The 24698-nt window shown below is 37.9% G+C and overlaps 1 protein-coding gene across 2 annotated transcripts in view; it reads left to right on the top strand.

The window, feature by feature from the left end:
• Positions 1 to 24698, top strand: part of htr2cl1 (5-hydroxytryptamine (serotonin) receptor 2C, G protein-coupled-like 1) — a 102956-nt gene that overhangs the window by 66734 nt on the left and 11524 nt on the right. Inside the window, exons 2-3 of one of the 2 annotated variants that reach the window (XM_039651209.2) lie at positions 8480 to 8581; positions 23751 to 24356. In XM_039651209.2, coding sequence (XP_039507143.2) covers positions 23966 to 24356 — 391 coding nt within the window. In that variant the 5' untranslated portion in view covers positions 8480 to 8581; positions 23751 to 23965. The remainder of the gene's footprint in view (positions 1 to 8479; positions 8582 to 23750; positions 24357 to 24698) is intronic. The other variant, XM_089129698.1, reaches the window with a different exon arrangement.

The following is a 24698-nucleotide window of genomic DNA, read 5'->3' as shown; positions in this document are numbered from 1 at the left end:
AAGTTAACAAAGCTTTTTCTGTAGTAGTGTCACAGATTCAGCCAGCATACCATCAGCACCAGGTCCTTCAGCTCCACCCAATTGTTCACAATCACTGCATACTAACCTGCCACACCTGTCGCTCCCTCATCAAACATAAGCACAACGCTCACACTCACATGCTGTGTCCGAAATCACCCATTACTCACTAGCCTATAGACCCTTTTACAGTTGGTAAACATGGTGAAGTTTTTTTGTGGGCGGAGCTTAGGTGGAGGCAGAAAGATCCATTTTGGCCGGTTCACTAATGCTAGTTAGCAAGGATTGTTAGCTTGTTTTTTAACAATGACTGGAGAAAATCCGATATTATCTTAATGAGTAAGGTCACTCAGTGTCCAGGACCGCGATTGTTATTTTCAAAAGTTATTTTTAACCGACGGAACCAGATTGGCCAACCCGTAGCCGCCTACACGCTCACTCAATGCATGGATGATCTGACAGGATTAACGTACGTTACCTCGGTTGAGTGGTCTGACTTCTACACCTACCTTACAGAGAAACTGATCGTAAAGAGAAACTGAGGGCATTTAAATCATTAGATGCCTACATGGTCCTGTACAAGACTTGTGTGTACGATCCGCAGTTCTGCCGAGCCAGCGCCGAGACCACGACAATGTAAAGAGTGACATTACAGTGCGTTTTTAATGATGTGAATATTTTCTAGAAATAAAAGTTCCAGATACAGCATATTCATTTTTCATCAATTCTTGCACCAAACAACACAACAAGATGACATTTAATAATAACAATTATTAAAGCTCCTTATTATGTAGCCGAATCTGTGCTGTTTTGCATTGGCCGCCTGCAGTTTTCACTTTGTTTTGCCTCCAGCTAGCGCCGTGACGTAACTGTGACGTCGGCGCAAAAGGGGTCTATATAGTGGACTATATAGACCATTTTGCAAGATGTAAACAACACTGCATGGTCCAGAAGCACTTCCTGTTTAAGTTTTTTAACACTACATAACAGCTGGGATAAAATACAACCAACAGAACATATAAAACTGAATCAAAAAGTTAAACAAACATCTTTAAGATGTTTTCTTTACATGTGAAATCAGTTACAAACTGAAACAGCAAGTGTTTCTGGACCATGCAGTGTTGTTTACATCTTGCAAAATGGTCTAGTAAGCTCGCCATTTTGTAGTGCTGTCCGAATGTATAGTGATGATTATTATACCCTATACAGTCCACTCAATGTATCCCAGAATGCATTTTGAAAAGTAGTGTGGTCACTAACCCAAGCCCTACATAACATCATGCATTGCGCTGATCGTAAAAATAAGTTATAATCATGTGTGGAGTAGCACATTATAACAAAAACGGCCAGAAATCACTTTTAGTTTTTAAATTTTGGAAAAATAAGCTCAATATAATATAATGTAATTATTTTAAATAATCTATTTAGCCCGGAGCTCGCTCGGCACCAGCTGACAGATGATGTAATAAACGGCGCCAAGAGACGATCGAGTAGTGTCCGAAAGTGGTGTTTCTATTATGCTGGTGAGCTCACTATATAGTGCTTGGCTCTCTAACCCAACATAGGGGGTAGGGAGTAGTGCTTTGAGTGGAGATTTCGGACACAGCAACTGATTATCTGGTCTCTGAGAGTGAACCGACTACTCACCTGTGTTTCTTTATCCTCCTAAAACTACTTACAGTACCTACAGTATCAGATTATATCTCATCTGTGTGCTCATCTTTCATCCTGCAAAGAGAAAGGCTTGTCAGTTAATTGTGACTTATGTCTCTTCACTATCCCGTTTGATGATCCAAAAGATTGAAACCTGTAAAAACCTGTTCAGTTAATATCCGTGTCTCACCTCCTGTTTCATGACAACTATCCCCAAAGCTGTGGATCTCGCTACCTCAACCTGTTAGACAGTCTGCTTCCAGCCTGCTTCACTACCAGCTTTCAAATCGTCCTTGAAAATGTACCTCTGCCTTTAGCTTTTTTCGGGGACTTGTTTTTTGATTCATTCCTTTGGCTATTGTGGGTTTTTATGTTAGTCTTTCTTTTGTATAAAGATTTTTATTCTATTTATTTTTAACCATTATAGTTGCGTGATTGATTTATTTGTATTGTAAAGTCTTGGTCAGCTTTCATGTTGCTTTAAGGTGCTATAGAAATAAAAAATGACCTTTTTAATTCTTGTTTAAACAAAACTAAAATCAAATTATTTTTCATTTCCATTTAAGTAGAAAATCAGATGAGCAGAAGGTAGACACTGTGTCATGTAAAAATGTACGTTCCTTCCACTTTTAGATAGTTTGTACAATAGACATTCATAATTTTATTTTAGACGGATGGGCAAGATAAAATGGCTGGGTGAAATGGCTATTTGCAAGCAGCGCAACAAATAGTAACAGGATTTGTCTTGTGAAAGCTTCAGGCGATCCTGGAGTAGACGGATTCGTCGACTATAATAGGGTTTCACATTTCAGCGCACCACCTCTCACTGACAAATCTAAAATTAAACTATGCCTGTTTTTGATGCACATAAGTGGATTTCGGGAGAAACAATCATATAAAGGAAACGGCTCCGGATCAAAGATGTGAGCAAGTGTGTGTTGTTCTGATTGTGTATTTGCGGATACACATTCAGAAGATTCTATCTCTATTTGTCAATTCTACCATTTTCTATCAATCTTAATTGTGTGTTTTGTTTGTGTGTGTATCCTGGCCACTATAGGGGAAATCGACGTAGTCTGAGGGAAAGGTCATATCTGTCTCTGTAGTTAATTAGTTACTTCAAACACCCTGCAACCAACCTAGACCTTTCAGGCTCACACACATTATTTTCTGTACATACCTGTAAGATGATTCTTCCTTTTTTTCGCTCATTACTGGAGATGTCAACTTTAGAAGAGGAGAATAAGAGATGTTCTCACACTCAACATATATTTATAGCGCATATGCCATTTTAGATTCAATTAAACGTCTGTGACAACTGACCGGATTTAAACAAACACTAAGTGCGACACAAGCACAGTGAACGCCGGAAGCTATGCCCATGAGGGAAGCCAATTCAAACAGCTCACCTGAGGCGTTTTTAGCTGTTTGGGTGTAAGACGCTTAAATAAGGGACAAAATGCATCCTATATTGATTTAATGAAACGCAAGTGCGTTCCCTTCAGTCCGAAAAGATTCATTATTAAGGAGGATGGTTGGCAGCCCTACTGATTACAAGCATTTCCTTGTTTGTCTATGATCTTGTCTACGGCTGTTACATCTTTACTCCCTCTCTCTTCCTTATGCCAGTCCTGTTACTCTGTATTTCATCATTTAGCTCTATTTCTGCCATATGAATACCTTATCGCCCATGTGTCATATCGCCACAGTAAATCACAGGTGTTTAAGGATATTCTCCAGATCCTCCCTGGAGCGATTTCGCTTAAATTGGTTCAGTGAATACTGGATACTGGCCAATGTCTGAGAGATGAAGCACAGAGCTGGATAATGAGAAGGCCTAATCAATCACTAAACGTCTGCTGTAAGACAGATTTGAGGAGCCCTCTGACCACATACACTACTCAGGGCCGGATTAAGAATTCTGAGGGCCCTGGGCACAATGTCTTAGGCCGCCCCCCCACCCTTAGGCTGGCCAAATGTAGTTTGTTCAAGGACATTTTAATTTGGCATTAAATGATTAGTTCACTTTTTTTTAAAAAAACTTTTCCTGATAATTAAATCACCCCCATGTCATCCAAGATCAGTCTTTCTTTCTTCAGTCGAAAAGAAATTAAGGTTTATGATGAAAACATTCTAGGATTTTTCTCCATATAATTGACTTTATTGGGCACCAAACGGTTCAAGGTCCAAATGAGTTATAGTGCAGCTTCAAAGGGCTTTAAACGACACCAGACGATGAATAAGGGTCTTATCTAGCGAAACAATCTGTCATTTAAAAAATAAATAAAAAAGTTTAAGTTTTATATGCACAAATGCTCGCCTTGCTCTGTTCTTTGATGCGCGTTCGTGACTCTCCTGTTCGAACTCGTTCATCAATTTGAACACATTTTTTTTTTTGAGTAATTTCGTTCATTGATTCGTTTTTGTTCAGGGAAATCCTGCCCAACTATTTTATTATTTAGATGTCCAGTGCCCCAAGTTTATGAAATTTTCTATCCTCTTACTCTAAACCTAATCCTCACACAAAGCTTTTTGCACTTTTAGATGTTAATTAAGTTGTTATTTAGTGTGTTTATTAAGACATTTTCCAAGTGGGGACTGTTGGCTGATTTACATAATACATAAGATTTCAGGTTTTAGTTTCCTTCTGAGCAGTGACGCCTTCAGCCGTACGGTGGTGTACCATGAGATTTACTTGATTTTAATTTTAATTTTATTTTTACATGTATTTTAGATTAATAATCAATAATCTATCTGTGTACAATCACGATATATTAAGAAGTCAAATGTGTGTTTGTGCGTGCATGGGTGTGGGAAGGGTAAAATACATTTGATTGGCTATTTTAGTTTTGTTTAATTTTTCAATACACAAAAAATGACATTACAGATAGGTAATGTTTAAAAGTAAAAACACTCATTCAAGGATGTACATTTATTGCTTGCACATCCTTGTATATAAATAACTACAACAATTACAAAAACACTGAAATAAGAGTGTGCGGTTTATCTGTCAGTCATGTGCGTGAAACTTGTGTTTGTTACTAACAAACGTAGCGCATTTTCTTTCAGAACCATCATTGGCTGGTTAAAAGAAAAATTAGAATACACAAAAGTTTTTGTATAAAATTAAGAAAAGTTAAAGACCCACTCATCATGTGAGGTATGCTATATATTGGGTACAGAAAAAACATATTATGAATAATGCAATGAAATTTCAATTACAAGTGAACTAGCTAGAGAAAGAGAACACTATTTTTAGATACAAATGTAATAATTCTATATTTGTGGATATCCCCATTGAGACTATTAGCATTAGCATTATGCTTTGAAAAAAGAGTCTTTCTCATACACTGTACAAGTTGCATTATTTGAAGATTTTTTTTTTTACTTTTTCTCACACACATCCATGTCAACAGCCTCTCTCCTGCAGAACTGTGGGATATTGTGTAAGGATGTGTGTTAGCAGGGCATGTTTCCTCGGCCTGTTACATCAGAGCTGGGATTTTAATCAACTCACTGTATTCCACACACACTCCATAAAAACATCTGTAACCCAGCCAGCTCTGAGATAACATTTATAGCATATCCCCAGAGCTTCTGATGTGTTCGGGTTTCAGGTTAGATTATATTTGATGTCAAATGGCATTTTAAGGATTTATGGGCAATCTGATTATTTATTGTAATCTGTGAATTGTGACGTTAAAGCTGCTCTAAGTGATTTCTGTGCTCCAAATGGCATTGCAAAAGTAATGGCCGTTTGCAAACAGATGTTCCAAACATTCCCCCATCTTCCAATTTATATTTGGCAGATGTTTTTTATCTAAATTGTCTGACATTGATATAAATTGGATCAGTTGTTAAATTTCCTAGGAATCAAACCCATGATGACATTGTAACAGTAGCTGCAAATTTTCTGTTTGGCTGCTATAACAAGGTCTGCTTTCATAGATGTGTTTGTCAGATATGAAATTGATATGAAACCCCAAATGTGCATATTAAAAGCAATGTCAGTCACTTTGAAATACAGGCAAAACCGTCCATTGGCAAACAAATCCATACTAGTAATTCAAAAACATTAGTCGCAAGAATGATAACAATAGTCATAACAGTAATCTTCAACAATGGGAGAATGCTTAGTAAGGAAGAAGAAAGGCAATACTTAGCAATGTGGAGTGTGAACACATGACTTAAGCTGAACTGGAAATGACATGACAGGAGCTGATGTGGCAGAACCAGGAAGTGACATACAACATCTAATCAGATGTTACAACTATAAATGCTGGTTAAAATGTTGGGCGCTATCATACACCCGGCACAAGGAAAGTGTTTTTTTTTTTTGCTAATTTCAGCCTGAGCTGAAATAGCAAATGCATGTGTGCCCATCTGTTCGCCCATGGGCATGCAGTGCTGGTCTAAAAACGAGGTGTGTTGTTGCTGGGTTGCTATTTTGAGGCAACTGAAATAGACTGCGAAATTGACCAACAAAAACCTGGTCTAAAGTCAATGGTGCAGTGTTTTTTTGTTTGTTTGTTATTTAAAGGACTCATTACTAATATGCGCCTATAGGCGGGTGCACACTGCGCACACACTCTTATTACACACACAGGGATGCGCAGCAGCACACAAACATGCCAAATATTAAAGAGGTGGTAAAATGCCATTTTCACAAGATGTAAAATAAACTTGCGTTCACGTGCTATGGAAAATAGGATATTTTCCACTTGTGAACTGGTATTTACCAGTGTGTTGCGTTCAAGTTCTTTTGTTGTCGTAATGTGGTAAAAAGATGCAGATCCAGACCTGTTATTTAGCTAAAACTCTTTTAGATTGCTTAAGTCATCTTCTACAGCAAGAAAATGATTTATCAAAACTCAAAAGGTAAATAATATGCTGTATATTTTCTAGCATGAATAGTATATAATTTTTTTACCATTCACGACTCTCGCGGTGCTCTCCGCCATTTTGAAATGGTCGAAGGTTATCTCAATCTCGGCAACTCGTCCATCAAAATATTCTACGAGTTGCCCAGTGCAAATACCACATGAGGGGGTGTTCATGTGCATTTTCCACGTCGGCTTTTGGTATTTACCATAATTACCATATAGCACATGAACGCAGCATTAGTCTCTGATGTCCCCAAAGTGTGTGTGTGAAGTTTTAGCACAAAATACCCCCCAGATATTTTTATATAGGATGTTAAAGTTGTCACTTTTTGAGGGTTTGCAAAGCGCACCGTTTTGTGCCTGGCCCTTTAAATGTAAATGAGCTGCTGCAGAGGGCGGGGTTTCAAGAGCTTGCGTATGTTAGCAGCTGCAATTTCCTCACGCAGACAAACTAAAATGACAGAAACTGTTCTCCTTTTAATGTTAAATAGCAACTGGCTTTTAAAGGGAATTGGAGATGAGGCTCTAATTGGTTTATTGCACGTAATTCCCAAAACACACCCTATACTCATGAAGAGAATAGGGACAACCCTTAAAGGGTTTTGGACAAATTGATTGGACAAATACATACAAAAAACTATCTATAGGCCTATTGTTAAAAGCACTAAATAAATAAAGGTGACTTGACTTGGCATGCCTGTTTTAATAATCAGCCTGTCCAATTACTTCAATGCATTTTTAGACTGTAAAAATATATCAAATTTGATGAGGTAAGCACTGAGAGGTTTATGATTGGTTGTCTCTTGTTACATACTCAGGGTAGCATTTTAGCACCACATAGTCTCACTCATACTAAATAATTGTGGCACTGAGGTAAAACCTAGGGTAAAAACGAGCTTTTTTCTCATTAACCCAGGGTTATGTGAAAAGCCCTAGAGACCCATATTTCTCAGGATTACTTTTTCAGTGGTTTCTTATAATTGAATACCTAGACATGTCAGGTAGTAGAGGGTCAATTTGTGCTTGATACATGCCTGATATTCAAAAGCAATTTCATTTTTCCGACAGTTGACCATGTGATAGAAAAAATATTAAGAGTTGTTTTTCCTGTGCATATGATGTGGAGGAATGATGAAAAAAAAAACAGTGGAGAAGAGAGAGAGTGAGACTAAGGCATTTCCTTCTAAACTATCTTCTATAGACAGGCTTGAAAACAGAACACTGTTATATTTCAATGCATTCTCAATATAACACGCTTCGGTTATGGGTAGGTTTAGGTCTGGGGTAGGGTTAGGGTTAGACCACTAGGAGGCGCCTTCTGCCCCATATATATCTGAGTCTCATATTGACGCTAAAGGGTGCCATGTGCGTTGGATGCCTACTCCATCTTACATTCCTAAAAGCAGGGCTTGTTCTCTCTGCAGACAAAAACTTAAAGCCACACTTTAATTGCCTTATAACATAACAGCTAAGCTTTTTTTTTTTTTTTGACTTCACATAACCATTCTAATTTACATAGATATTCGAATTCTGTTGTCCCCCAAAGGCTTGTTAAATCGACCTGAAAGATAAATGATTATAGCCTTACAAAGAGGGAACTCCTTTTAATTTTAACAAATCATTTCTGGCCTTTATTGGTTCTCATTTCAAAAAGAAGTGGATCAGAAATAGGCTGACAAAGCAATTGGCTCCTAGGCTTTTAATGAGGGGGCAAAGGTGGCACTAACTTTCCCATTTTCCCTTAATTGCTTGTCTTTCATTATGTCTCCTTAATACTCGCAAGTCGCTCTGCATCTAATTAAAATATCGGATGAATATTCAGCGTAGGGCAGGGATCCTTCATTGTTTGGGTGTGTAGAATTAGAACAAGAGTAAAGGAGAGGGGAAAAGAGCTGCGTCTGATCAAGTGTGTCTCTATCCCACAGCGGGCGGCACTCAAGTCGGAGAGCAGACTTTGATTGACAGCTGACTGTGGATAAACTCCTGACAGTTCACTCTGCAGTTCTGCACGTTGAAGGAGCTCTCAGGTGAACACGGTAAAACACTGGGTGGAAGACATGTTAATCTACTTACTGCCTAAATTCAAATCGCTAACAGAAATTTGATCACAGAATTATTTGGTAACACTTTACGGTAAGGGTACATGAATTATCATGAATTCATGTATAAATTAATGCATGAATTATGCATTCATTCATGAATTAATATCTCATGAATCATCAGGAACTTACACAGGTTCAACGTTTTTCATTCATGACTTCATGAATGAACTACACCTTAATTAAAACATTAACTAAGATGAGCACATCATCATGAATTATGATTTATTACGCATGATCATGATGTTTTCTTTGTCCACAGTTATGCCACCATTAATAGCACATTGTTCATCAGTGTTTCAAAGGACCTAGTCACCACTTTAGTTGAGGGGCCACACACATGATGAAGTCATTGATAGATAATGCTTAGTTAATGATGACTTCTGTACAGTATTTGATTAGCAGAATATGTGTGCTATGAGCTGCGATTGCTCTATTTTGTTGTCTGTCTATCATTAACTAAGCATTAATCTATTAATGACTTCATCATGTGTGTGGCCCCTCAACTAAAGTGGTGACTAGGTCACTGACCTAGACTAAGAACAAAGAAAACATCATGATCATGCGTAATAAATCATAATTCATGATGATGTGCTCATCTTAGTTAATGTATTAATTAAGGTGTTGTTCATTCATGAAGTCATGAATGAAAAATATTGAACTTGTGTTAGTTCCTGATGATTCATGAGATATTAATGCATGAATGAATGCATAGTTCATGCATTCATTTATACATGAATTCATGATAATTCATGTACCCTTACTGTAAAGTGTTACCAATTATTTTATAGGATGAATCGATGTGGGGACAGTTCTTATGACTTATTAATTATCTGGATGAACACAAGAATGAGGGAAATAAATAGTTAAGAAAATCCATGTGAGAATTAGTTAATTATTTATTTATTAATTTTCTTAAATTAATAATCAGTTATTAACATGATTGCCATACATTTATGAATTATTAAAGCTGCAGTCCGTAGCTTTTTTGGGGGTTAAAAATGATCCAAAATACATATTTGAGAAAGTACATAACCAGCCAGTGTACCAACATAATAATGTTTTTAATTCCAGTAGTACTGGTGGATTTCTGTGGGAGATTCGAGCATGTCTTTGTGTCATTACGCCAAATCTGTACACATAAAGAAAGAGTCTTGGCTAGTATATTGCGTGTGAGGATGCTGGTGGAGATTTAGACCCTTTTCTTACAGCACTTGATATAGTTAAACTTATTAATTTGATGGCGGATCCAGAAAGGTTCAGATAATCACCAGTGACAACTAATTCACCCGTTGTAAAATGCAAAAGACTTCTCCGGACTTCGGAGTGGCTATACAGAAAAAAAGCAATTTCATTTGGAGTATCATTTGGAGTTGGAACTTGACTCCCATACGGCCGTTTCTGGAAACCAGTGATTATAGTTGTATAAAGTTATAAATAGGGATATTTTTTGATACCTCTTCATTTCAGAAGGCTTTTATTTACCCTTTAGAGCCGTATGAATTACTATGGATGGATGCATCGGATCCCATTACAAAGCTGGGATAGCCAGGATATTTTCAGATAATATCTCTGATTATAATTGGCTGACAGTCATAAAGTTATATACACCTAGGATGGCTTGAGGGTGAGTAAATTATGGGATAATTTTCATTTTTTGATGAACTAACCCTTTACAGTAAGTAAACAGTCTACAAAGTAATAACTAGTTGACATGCAGTTGCATTAATAGAATGTCTAAAGTGGACTATCAAGTTTATTCATTAATTAAATAATAAATGAATTAATATTTGATACATTCATAATTCTAAAATATTATGACAATAAATTAATGAATTCAGTATTTAATCCATTATTGGATAATGAATTCAGTGAATGTTAATGGAGTGACAAGTGAAAAAAATGTCTGAAATGAATGAATATGAGAATGCATGAGTGAATTAATGTATGATTGACTGAGTGATTAAGTTATTCAGTCATTTAATGATTAAAGGTCCCCTGACATGAAATTTTCACTTTCTGTGGTTTTATGACATTTATCTGTACTTCCGAGGCTCTTCCCGCTCTTCAATTTTAAAATGGAAGCTGCGTGAAATCAATGTATAGCTGTAGTAAAAGTATTTGAGAGAGTTTCACATGTAATATGTAGCTATTTCATATGCAAGCATGGCAGCCAATCACAGCAGAGGCCAGTGACTGAATCCCACAGCAGACACGCCCCTTAAAACAGAGCGTTCAAATCAGAGGCTAAAATCAGTCTAGGAAAAATGCCTTTTATTTCCAAATTATGACTATTTTTGATCTAACCATACTACCATTATAAAAGCAACCCAGGAAACATTATAAAATAATAAATAACCCCATGTATTGGGACCTTTAAATGAGTGAAAAGGGTAAGTCAGTCAGTGAGTGAATAAATGAGTGGGAGAGCATGTAACTTAAGGAGCAAGTGAGAAAACAACTAATAGCTAAATTAATTAGCCGTTTATCAGTGAGTCAGTGAATGAGCAAGAGAATGCATGAATTAATTAATATGGAAATGAGTGAGGGAGCCAGTAAATGAGTAAACATGTGAATGTGGGAGTGATGAATGAGTGAGTGAATGGATGGATGAAAGCCTGACTGAAGAAATTAGCGTGTAGTCTGAGTGAGTGAGCGAATGAGTGCGTGAGGATTTTGCACAGATTCACAAGCGAATTTATGCGAATGCCTCATGTTGAATAATGATGAACAGGAACAAAGAAAAGACTGTTGCACAAAGCTATCTTAATGTTCTTCATTCTCTCTTTTAATAATGGCAGCAGCACATTCATTATCCCCTTGACAGACATCATGGAAACTATAAAGTGAGAACAACGCTCACCTCAGGTTGAATGCATGAAGAAGGAACTTCCTGAGAGCAAACACTCAGAGAAAAAGCCCAGAGGGAGGTTCAAAGAGGTGAAGAGGACGGCTGAATGACACAAGCCCTGCAAAGGGACCCTGTTAGGACACGACATTAGAAAGCTTTTCAAAATGAGCACTTGCCACTCCTGCTTGTTGTCTTGTTTGCTTAGAGAGCAAAAAGCACTCTCTCAGTGCTTAAATTCCACAAATCCAAAATCCATACAGTACCTTGACACACGGGTGGATGTGTGACTGTGTAACCGAGAGGCAGATTAAGCTTCAGTCTTAACATTGAAGGGCCGCGATTGCGAGGAAGTGTTGGATTTAGTGACATTTGGCTCGCCTGTAAATTCAGTTAAAGAATTAGCAGCTTTTTCCACTTTTTGTTCACCGAGCTAGAGGAACAGTTTGAGAAGTTTTCTTTAGAGCTAAATGGTCAGTCAAAAGCAGCCTTGGTGCTAGAAATGAGGTAGAACACACTAACTGTGTCAACTATTATGTCTTTTCAAGTGGCTGTTTAGTGAAAGAACTCAAAGAGATGCAGGACCTTCAGCACTAAAGCAGTTTCTTATCCATTTATTTGTTGGCTTGCTTGTATGTGTGTGGGCAATGAAAGCCGTTGGATTTTTTTTAGCAAGTAAAGTTTACAAACAAATGCTAATTAGCAGTCTCTCATAAGTACACACTCACAAACTTGCGACATAATTATGGTTTTCGGTGGCCTGAATGTCAAAAAACACAGGATTTGTCGGATGACTCATGAGAGTTGGTGAGGTAATCAACCGACTGTGCGCGTCCTCCAAATTTTTACGATAAAGATGCTGAGTCTGAGAATAAATGTCTGTTTCTGTATCAGACCTCTCACTTGTCTTGAGCATGTGTGAAGTGTTATGTCAGAGCAATAATTTAAAATAGTTTTTCTTCCTTATTTTTATCTTTTCTTATTGTTTTTTATTTATTTATTAAATATGTTTTAACTAAACAGAACAAGAGCCGCTATGAGGGTCCGCTTATGGAGGGTCGGCGACCCATGCACTCCTCAACATTTTTCTGTGCTATATACCTGCTATATACCTTTTGTTCTCTCTCTCATCTTCACACAAAGCCTTGAACCATTATGACAACAATTAATACCTGCCATAAATCACAGAAAGAGAGAAAGTCAGAGGGAGATGAAACTTGTCATCTTCTGCACCATCTGTCTGTTTCACGTTGATTGATGGATTCCACTCCAGACATTGTTGTTTTTTCTACTCTTCTTTACAAAAGGATTCATTTCATTTTTCTTCCCTCATTAATCACCCCATTCAGATGATATTGACAGGCACCATTTAAGTGCCATCGTTTATAATAGAGCATTTCTGAGATACAAGTTAGGACATCCTGAAAAAGGGAAGAGACTATTTAAAGACTACATGATGTACTATTGAAGTGTCTCTTCGTTTTTCAAGTGGACTAATTTATTTCCCAACATACCCACTATTGTAAAATCAAACTAACACCTATATACTGTATGTGTATATTTCAAAGTAGTATTATGGTATTGCTTTCAGATGCCATAACTACACCACTTTGAGGCACGACTAAAGGTTGTATCCTTAATGAAATGCAAGGTCCCCTTGTCCTATTGCCATTTTGTCATGCCAAGGGAGTATGCAGGGGGCGCATTGAATGCCCTACGACAAGGGCTTTTTGCTAATGAGGATTCATGCTCTGTTCTTTTGCTTGCCATATCAGAGGCTTTAGTAACTCGCTTTGTTGTAGGAAAATCATAGGGGATTGTCCACAAGGACAGCATGAATGATGCTAAGTGAAGACAACCTCACCTACAGCACATGCTAATGGCTGGGCTAGAGAATGTACTGTAGTATGGTGTAGGGTCTCCTTTTGCGGCCAATATAGCATCAGTCTTGGAAATAACAGATACAAGTCTTTTTTTAGCCATTCCTCTTCCAGAACAGTGGCCAGGTCACTATGGGGCTGTTTACACCTGGTCACTTACATTTTCTGTGATCGTAGATATCCGATCGTGAAAAGACCAGGTGTAAATGTCCTCCAAAACGCATTCGAGACGGATTTGAATCCGATCGCTCAAACCACTTCAGGAGGTGGTCTGGGCCGCATTCCAGATGAAACTGGACAAGTGTAAATGCATCTGGTTGTTTAAACCACATATGCAAATTTTACTCCTCCCAAAAATACTTAAAAAATAAACGTGTGCGAGCATGTTATAGGCTATATGTCATGTTATAGTCAGATACGACGATGCTACTGCAACACGCATTACCGCGGATGAGCATCATCAAACCAACGTGCAAACTATCGCAAATCAAAGTGAAAGTAAGGCGATCATCTTCAAGTAAAGAAACTAAATAATCTTACCAAGGCTGTTGTCGCTCTCTCTTATTGCTGTCTGTGATTTTGAAATTAGCCGATGATCAATAAAATCCTCCATTAAATCTGCATATAGTACGGGAATTGAAGATCGAATTTATATCCGTTTTGCAAAAACACATAAAATGGAATCGTTTTGATAAATCAGACAGCTATCCTATCTGAGAAAACACATGAAGTGGCCAGGTGAAAACAAGCCCCATTGTGGAGGAAACCATTTTGTCCTCCAAAATACCCCAAAGTGGTGACTGTGCAGGCCATGGGAGATGTTTACCTTCACTTTCATGTTCATCGCACCATTCTGCTATCTATCTATCTATCTATCTATCTATCTATCTATCTATCTATCTATCTATCTATCTATCTATCTATCTATCTATCTATCTATCTATCTATCTATCTATCTATCTATCTATCTATCTATCTATCTATCTATCTGTACAACGCACACACAGAGCTATCTAAATGGGGACATTATAATGGTTTTTATACTGTACAAACTGTATATTTTATCCCCTTATACAAACTCATCACAGAAAACTTTCTGCATTTTTACATTTATAAAAAAACTTTAATTACTCTATATTTCAACGCATTCTCACCCCAAGGCGTCCCCTTTGACCATGCTTCAATATTTGACGTTTTAGGCGCCCTTTAGCGTCACTTACATGACGCGATCCTACGGCGTCATCTAACTGACGCTAAAGGAAAGCGTCTGTTAGAGGACGCGGTTAGGTTTAGGTGTGGGGTGGGGGTAGGGTACACACGATCCTAGGGCGTCATCTAACTGACGCTAAAGGGCGCCTAAAGCGTCAGATATTGAAGCATGTCCAAATGCTTCCCAAGGCGTCAGTTAGGTGACGTCTTGGGAGTGAGAATGGGCTGTATATTTATACCTGATTTACAAATGAGGACGTTCGTGAAGCAGGGTTTTTTTTTAGATTTTGTCAGGCTTTGGTCACTTCTGGGAACAAATGTGTCCCCAAAATATAGTTAAGTATGTACATACATACATACACACACACACACACAAGAAACAAGGGTAACACTTTAGAATACGGTTCCTTCGTTAATGAATAACTACACAAGAACTAATGAGTAACACAATATTAACAATCTAGTAACTATTATTAACTAACAAGAAACTCTGATTAACAAACTACTAAGTAATATCGCACAGACGAAAGTGGTAGTTCACTATTAAGTAATCAATAACTACTATTTTTTCAATACTTCCCAGAGAACTACTGAAAAGTTTATTAACAATCTAGTAACTACTATTAACTAAAATAAATTCTTAATAACGAATTAGTAAGTAATAGCTCACAGATGAAAGTGTTACTAGATACTTCTGTGGGAGTTACTAATTATTTGGATTCGTATTATAAAGTGAAGATCATTGGAACTAACTAGTAATTACTCAAGTGTTACTAAAGACATTTTCTAAAAGTATACTAAAGTTCACCAAAAATCTCAAACGGTTGCACAAATCATGACTAGATCATGTAGTAACACTTGAGTAATTACTAGTTAGTTCCAATGATCTTCACTTTATAATACGGATCCAAATAATTAGTAACTCCCACAGAAGTATCTAGTAACACTTTCATCTGTGAGCTATTACTTACTAATTATTTGGATCCGTATTATAAAGTGAAGATCATTGGAACTAACTAGTAATTACTCAAGTGTTACTACATGATCTAGTCATGATTTGTGCAACCGTTTGAGATTTTTGGTGAACTTTAGTATACTTTTAGAAAATGTCTTTAGTAACACTTGAGTAATTACTAGTTAGTTCCAATGATCTTCACTTTATAATACGAATCCAAATAATTAGTAATTCCCACAGAAGTATCTAGTAACACTTTCATCTGTGAGCTATTACTTACTAATTCGTTAATAAGAATTTATTTTAGTTAATAGTAGTTACTAGATTGTTAATAAACTTTTTCAGTAGTTCTCTGGGAAGTATTAAAAAAATAGTAGTTATTGATTACTTAATAGTGAACTACCACTTTCGTCTGTGCGCTATTACTTACTAGTTCGTTAATCAGAGTTTCTTGTTAGTTAATAATAGTTACTAGATTGTTAATATTGTGTTACTCATTAGTTCTTGTGTAGTTATTCATTAACGAAGGAACCGTATTCTAAAGTGTTACCGAAACAAGCACATATGGCTTATGCTTCCTTACATTCAAATTCCACAATTGTTATAAATAGAGATCTATAGTCTCCCTCAGCTCACTTCTTTTGCCGTATCTCAAGAGTATCTTTGATCAAAGTTTGATAAAGCAGAATAGGCTGCCCACAATATGCTGCAAGGTAGTGTTTCTGAAAGCAATCAGCCCCAAGACTTGCATTCAAAGGCCAGCTCTGCCCGGATCATCATCATTCCCCCACATGCCTCTGTGTGTTTGTTCCAGTGAACACTTTTAGATGATTTAATGGGTCAATCAGGACGACAGAATGCATTCAGAGGTTTCTTGCATCCCTGAAGGTCACTGATCCTTCAATCTGTGCGGCGTTAGCATTAACCCAGGCCACTCCTCCGGTTAAACCTAGCTGTTGAGGCCAGTGTAGTGCTCGGGGTGATGGTGACTCGCTGATTATCCTTGAATATCCAAGCAACTCAAGTGTCATTGAAACAGCTTTGTAGACAAGTGAACAAGGGAATGAACGCATCATCGCTTCATCACTGAACTGTGGGGTCACTGGGAGGAAGTGAAGAAACTGAAGTGGTCGGTAATTGGACTAGAAAAACATAGTTATTTATCTTTGGTAGTGTGGTATAATTGTGAAAAACTAAAAACAGATTACAGATTTGCTTTTGCAAACAAGCAGCAATTATCATAAGTGTTGGTTGAGTGGAAGTCTACAAGGAAAGGAAGACTGATGCAGCAGGTCGGGAATGGTATATAGACCAACTCGGATATGATTATAGAAAGAAGAGGTGCTAATGAAAGCCTTTGTGTCAGTGTGTTCGGTTAAAAAACAGGTGTTATATAAACAGGCAGGAGTAAAATCATGAAAAAGCTCAAAGGAGAAAAAAAGCACCATTCCCACAGAAGAAGCAAAAGGTGTTGCTCTGTTTGATGGAAAAAGAGAAGAGAAAAGGAAATGGAGGTGAAAGATACTTAGAGTGAGAGAAAAGGGGTGAAATTATTGCTGATGGTGCTCAGTCAAGGGCATAGAGCACCTCGACGGCTCTTCACCAACAGCTCCTGAAATGTGACACAGAGAGAGAGAGCTTTAGAATTGAAAAGCTTGAAAGAAGTTAAAGAAAGATAGCGTATATAGAAATCAATATACTGTCTCCCTGGTTGCCCCTTCCACTCCCCAAGGCTTGCGAAAATAAAAAGAAAGAACAAATATTTGATATTACAAATGGATTGAAAATACAAAACCGAGAGGAAGACAGCAATTTTAAAGATACCCGGAATTTAATTCTTTAAATCCTATATTGAATGCAAATAGATCTCATTCATGCGTCACTGAAGTCCAGACATGGTTTAATTTCCAAAATTAAAAAGAGTCTTTATCTTGTGTGCATGTATGCACAATTTCAGGGTTTTTTTCTCCAATCATTGGAGACTTATAACTATTATATGTGATCTGTATATGCAATATCTTTTTGTTTAAAAAAGTGCCTTATATAATGAAGTTTTATACAATCCTTGTATTCATTTAGCTGATGCTTTTATAGTCATTGGAATGGAAAGAAAAGTTAGAAAGTTTTTAAAATACATTTTCTTTCTTTTCAACTGCATTGTAGCAAGAATGACAAATAGTTTCATCCAAGAGAAGTTCACATTTCTGCACCTCACCCTAAAATAGCTTATCATGAGTGGTAGATTGCTAATATCAGAGATCAGGCCTAACCTCATGCATAAATTTACAGACGGCTTATTTTGCTTTTGTTAATAAATTTGGGGATGTTCCGCGCAAAGGCATGCCAATGGCCATTGTAACTAAACGACAAAAGAAACTGGAAAATGGTTTCAAATGGAATGCAAAAAAATGACAAAGAAGACATCCCAGAATGCCATGCGTTGGCCTGTTCTTTGGTATTTTGCCTGAATTCAACTTTTTCCTTATAGGCCTATTACATGCATTTTGCAATAGGCACAAGCTGACGTGAGATGTTGAGCCTGGAAAGACATATGAGAGGAAATTTTTATCAATCGCACCAGTTCTGGTAAACAATAGCAGGTGCATATTAAAAAGTTTGTGTGTGTTTGTCACCTTTATCAGATCCTGTCTACATATTCACCCTTCCAGAAAATACATCTAATGAAAGAGACTGGTGTTCTATCACACATTAAGACTTTCTGAAAGCTTCGTCTCACAAAGGTGTCAGAGTGACTTCGCTAACCCAACCAAGTAAAGATCCGTTTCATGGTTCAGAGAGGTTTCTTGTTCTCCCAAATACTTAAGTTTGTATGTGTATGTCTGTGTTTGCAAGTATATGTGTGTATTCTCATTATAATTACCTCTTTATGAAACAGAATCGATTGGTCATTGATTTCAGCCTGTTAAATGCACATTAGCAGTCTGACCAGCCTCTGATTCAAAGGAAAAATGTGGATGCAAAAAGCTTACCACAAACCAAAACCTTTGGCACAGGCTCTTGTTTCAGAATATCTGATGCGCAAGAAAAAGATGCTGCATACTAATATTTGAATTTAGATTTCGGTGACATTCTCAGTATAATCACAGAAAGCAGAGGCCTTTTCATCTTTTACATTACATAAATTTGTCGCCAGCGGCTTTAGTGACTCCTGCAACAGTCCTCCCATATGAGTTGAGTTATTATCTGAATGACCTTCTCCAGAGATGTGAAGAACAGGGTGAAACAGACATATATGAATAGATTTCAAATCATTAGCCTGGGTTATCTTACAAGAGCAGATTTTAATGGTATGTACCGCAAGCTGCAGATTAATCACTGTATCATATGGAAGAATTTTACTGTAGTGAATAATGTAGCCTGATATATACGTACTACGTACAGTATGTATAAATAGGACTGGGGGCCTTATCTTGCACCCGGCACAAATGAATTGTACACGGACGCATGTATCATTCCTATTTGCTCCCGTGCAAAGCGGGCTTTTCCCTCAGACGCATGTTGGTAAACTAGGAAATGAACTTTGCGCTCCCTGGGCGAGTCGCCGAAAAAAAGGAGGTGTGTTTCGTGCAAACATTTCCTAGTGCTATTTCAACGCATTCTCATCCCAAGGCGTCATATATGATGCTTTTGCCAAAGCGTAGACATCCAACGCACATTACACCCCTTAGCATCAATATAACACGCATAGTATGAGGTTAGGGTTAGACCACTAGGAGGCGCCTTCTGGCCCATATATATCTGCGTCTCATATTGACGCTAAAGGATGCCATTTGCGTTGGAGAACTGGCTGACTATTTTGCAGCTCCAGAAAACAATTCTGCCACTAACCTGAAAAAAAAAAAACTAATCTTAAGTCAGTGGCGCATTGTTCATAATGCTATTTTAAGCGCGCGCCGGCTTGGCCATAATGTAGTGGGTGCACAACCCTCATACAATTTGATCTCTCATCAACACAGATGCAGCAGTTTTTATTTTTGCAAATCATACGTTATATCAAGGAAAAATGAACACATGAGTGAAATCATTGTGGTGTCAAAATCTAGCTTTCACATTTACCCAAAATTTTCAGGATAATTGTAGTAATGACGGTGTTGTGCCTAATTTCGACCCCCTGCCAAATTATTACCCCCTTCGTTGAAGACAGTACCTGATTGCCTAATCTTAACCCCGCCCCTAATCCTAACCCCTCCCCCACTACTCATCCTAAACCTACCAATGCTAGGGGGGTAATAATTTGGCAGGAGTCGAAATTCAGCACAACAACCGGATCAGACCTGTTTGCCCTATAGTGGCAAGACACATATGTATATAAGGACATCTGACAAATTAGTTTGTCCATCAAAAACCATGAAAAAAAAAACATCCCCATACAACGTCTTTCACTGCCCTGACAAGAACGTTGGTCTCCTTGGCTGTGAACGTTCCTTGCACGCGTCTGGTAAATCCGCCATAATAATAACAATCCACCATGCTACATGTGCACCTGCTCTTAAAGGGTATGTTGGATGACGCTCTGATTGGTTTATTTCACGTTACGCCCAAACCACACCTATGAATAATGAGGCTACTTCAGACCAACCCCTTTTAAACTTGCGTCGGGCGCAAGAGTCATTTATCCCGCCAGAAAAATAGCAACAGCGCCCAAGACAACACAAAGCTACTTCGAGCTTGATACTTGCGTTTCAGATTGTTAAAATAGGGCCCAAAGTATTTTGTTGCAGTAAGGATGTTTAGTAGTTTTGTTTCAAAAGCCTGACCTAAGCATTCCATCCTGGTAGCAGCAAGAAAAAAATGAAAGGAAAAGGCCACGGGCGAGAGCCGAGCAGTTTGTGTTAAGCTGTTTGTTTTGATTTTCTTTTCTTCTCAAGTGCTGTTCATAAAGTGGCACACTTGACAAATGAATCCAGAAATGTCTTCCATTCTGTAGAAACAAGGTTTCAGTTTTTAAGTCACGATTTTACCCTACACCAGGACAAATTGAGCCTGGAATTTATTTTCTGTTCCATTAAAATGCTGCACTGAACAAAACTTGGTAAATGACTTTCTAAGCCTTCTGGTTACTTTAATACAGTACTATCAGGCTCTGTGGACAAAAATGAATGTCTCGGCTTTGAGAAGCAGTGCGGAGTTAAACAGAACAATAAATTAGGGGACATAAGTCTTCTCTGTTGGATCACAATTGGGGTCTGTTTCACAAGCACTTGCCGAGAAGAAAGCTGGATATGTTAAGTGCCTGCACATTGTGTTATTAGGGTCATTGGGAATCCCTGTAAATCAGTTTATTATTTATTTATGCCAGACCCCACGCACACATGGCTACTCCCGTTTGCCTGATTTTACATTTCATTTATTGTACCAAACAAAACGCCTGGGACCGCAATATTATATTTGTAATTCTACAGATTTCAGAGTCACTAGTCTCAAAATGCCTTCCTCTGTTCTTCATTTGCCTCTTGATCTCAGTCGACAGCCCCAGGACTAATTTACTGCTCAGCATTTATTTCGTATGCTTATTTCACACCACTCGGATTTAGCTTTGGAGATTTTTTAACCCTCCTGTCCGAAAAGGGTTTTTCTTAGTGGGAGGAAATGTTAGTCTCCTCAGGCCGATTCACCTTCCCACAATTCTCATCATGTAGAAACATTTTCATTTTCCAATTCAAATATGAAATGAGACGACCAGTTCTAACAACACATTCATGTAGGTCAGTGCCTCAGAGTGGTCAGAGTGTGAGACAGAATCATATTTTGTATGTTTTGTTTTTGTATTCATACTATTATAAAAGAAAATGTGGATGTTTCTGTGTTGTTTTGGTGGATCATGAGGGAATCTCTGAATGCTTTGATAACATTTTCCCAATGAAAGCCTTTCCAAATAAACCTAAAATCTAATCTAGTCCTGATCATTACCAGATTAAATGCTGGAGGGTATTTGGGCATTGTCCTTGTTTCCTGTGGTCGTTCTATTTCATGCCAATTTATCCCAATGCACAGTTACTTGATTGGCTTCTGCTGAGGAGGCTAATTACCCATTGTTGGAATGCAGGATCTCACTTAGTTTGTGAGTGCACTCTCATCCACTTCATTAATGGAAGATGAAGAGGTGTCTGAAGGGAAAAGAGAGTGTTTGAGGGTGAGCAATAGAGAGAGAGTGAGAGTTAGGAAAAAGATTGATGATTTCTCATCAAGTGAGCCACAATCAGCTTTGTTAACTATAATAACAAAGAGTTTTATGGTTCAGTGTTCTTTTCAATAAACTGCATGGTTTTTGCACTTCGCCCAACACATACTCTGAACCTATAGTATTTGAACACCTAAAATATTCATCTAAAATAAATATCAAAGAATTTTCTGACCTCTATGTGATATATAAAGTTCAATGTTTTTGAAACAAGTCTCTCATTCTCACCAAAGCTGCATTTATTTCACAGCGATACTGTGAAATATTATTAATTTTAATATAGGCCTATATTAAATATAGTGATGGACTCAAGTGATGTAAAAAAAAAGAATTTTATATTATATGGATTTAAATGATCAGTGTTGAAATCAGTTGTGCTGCTTAATAATGTTGATGAATAGAACATTATAAATGTTAGCAATTTTTTAGCAAATTCCTTGCCGAATCAAAGGATTAATTTCTTTCAGTAAATATATAAATAAGTTAACTTAATGACCCTAAAGTGCGCGCGTGGTGTCCAAATACTTTTTGGTGTCACTGTGTAGTGAGACAGACTACAGAAATGCTACAGTTCATAAACAGACTTCTAGTTCAGAGCCATTTAAAACTGATTTAAAACTTAGCCCTCTGCAGCCCATCATGGTGTCCATTCTTTGTGCCCACCAGCATGTCTCCCAGGAGGATGCTCTATTCTTTTATAATGGGGCTTGGAGTGTCATAATAAGATTCAGAGCTCACTGTAAATTGGCTAAAAAAAAGTCTTGTGGCTTTTATGCACTTTCTTTGAACCTGTATTTAAGATGCTCTCATGCCTATGTGTATGTGTGTGTGGTACACAGGAAAGGGACTATCCAGTTATTTATTTATTGTAGGGCTGTTTTGCTTTTTGCTGTCATTTGCTTTATCTCAACTCTCCAGAGAAGAGGTCAACTACCGGGGTCTCTTCATGCATCCAAGGAACTTTACGATTTTGCTCTCTATTTAGATGCAGGGAAACGTCTGTATATCAGAAAACTGCCCTCCCCTGCAGTGAATAAACCTATTTCTTAGCATTGTAGATGGAAGCCGGGACAGGTCGTGCCATATTTTCCTGTGCATTTCACATTTTCTGTCTATAGGGGACAATTTCAGAGGACTTGATTTAGAGATTTGTACTTTTGTTCTTCTTCTCTTCTGCTAGTCTTAACTGATAAAGATTTGTTTAGATCACCTAGTCATGGCGACAGCCATCGGAGGAGTGTTTTAAGTTTTCAAACCAGAGATTAATCATGTTGCTCATTTTCAGCTGCTTTTTTTTCCAAATTAAAGCATACATACACAGAGCACTGTTGGTACTTGTTATTCCCACACACGTAACATGCCATCAGTCTACACCTACTACAACGCACAGCCTAACTGATGGGGTGAAAACTGCAATTACCCACATCGTTTTTAGACATTGTTCGGTGACTGGCTTTTTGAAGTGACAATTTCCCACTTGTACATCAGTAATAATATAATAATGTCATAATAATGACATTACATCACATTACCTTTGACAGGTGTCTTGAGTTATTAATACAGCTATAATATCGAGTAACCTCTGATCTGGTGAATTATGATGACTCCCTGTAGGCCAGTACAGCAAAGTGCGGTAGGTTCGCAGATTGTAGCGTATCATTTGAACTTGTGAACTCAATTACCTCTATTACCACAGAGATCGGGTGCTAATGGTTTCCTGAAATTGACAGATCTTTCCGTAACTGATCATTTGTGCGTCTTCCAGTATTACAATGACGATATTCTGACTGACAACTGAAATAAATTCAGCAAGTCAAGTCAAGAGTGCTGTCAGTCACCATTTGGATGTAAATATTCAGCACAACCTTCAATTTTGTGTGACTTTGATTCCTATTATTATTTTATCTGAGCAGCTCTCAGTGATAGTCTTTTGTGTCTATTATCTATGAGTTCCTATTATCTGGTATTCATTGGTATTGTGTGTCTCTCATTGTGTTTTACAGATACAGTTTCCATGAATAAGATCCTGAGCCAGAAACGAGGAACAGGAAATGCTATGGATATCCTCAGCGCAGTTGATTTCTCCTTCACATAGCATTTTGAGTGGATCTTTTCTTCATTTTTGAACTTCTAAACTCGTCTTCCCATACGTGGCCATCAGCGGCCATGATAGGAAGGAGCTCTGATTGATACAGGGGACAGGAAACGGCATCAGAGGATGGGGGCACCTGGCGGGCCAGTTGTGGGTGGGTTTAGCTCCACAACATCCTCCCTAGACCTCGTTGGCTGGATGGTCTGGCCTGGTAATACCACTGTGAGCCTGAACCAGAGCTTCTCCGGAACCGATTACAGCGTCGATCTCCCCTCCTCATCTTCTTCTTCTCCTCATGGGGTCGAAAGGGAAGTGATGAAGGAAAAGAACTGGCCAGCCCTGCTAATTCTTGTGATTATCTTTCTAACAATAGGAGGGAATATTTTGGTTATTTTGGCCGTGTCGTTGGAAAAGAAGCTGCAAAACGCAACAAACTTCTTCCTGCGGTCCCTTGCAGTGGCGGACATGCTGGTCGGCATCTTGGTCATGCCCATCTCGCTCATTAACATCCTGTATGGTGAGTTGACACAGGGATTTCCAAACTATTTAATGCCATGGACCCTAAAATATAAAGATTTCTTTCCCATGTATATTATGAAAAACGATGAATATTATGAACATACGTAAAACTCGTTTTACATTAATACTTAGTTATTTGCATTTGAGCACTATATTACTCTGATTGAGCATAAAGCTCACATTCATATTCCACAACGTCATCAGGATTTGCAGTTTTGAGAGGTGTATTTTGGGTAAAGAGTTAAAGGGTTAGTTCCCCCAAAAATGAAAATTCTGTCATTAATTACTCACCCTCATGTCGTTCCAAAACTGTAAGACATTTGTTCATCTTCAGAACATA

Source organism: Pimephales promelas, chromosome 1 (genome assembly GCF_988280905.1).
Source record: "Pimephales promelas chromosome 1, fPimPro1.hap1.1, whole genome shotgun sequence".
NCBI lineage: Eukaryota > Metazoa > Chordata > Actinopteri > Cypriniformes > Leuciscidae > Pimephales > Pimephales promelas.
This window is presented reverse-complemented; position numbering and strand designations above follow the sequence as displayed.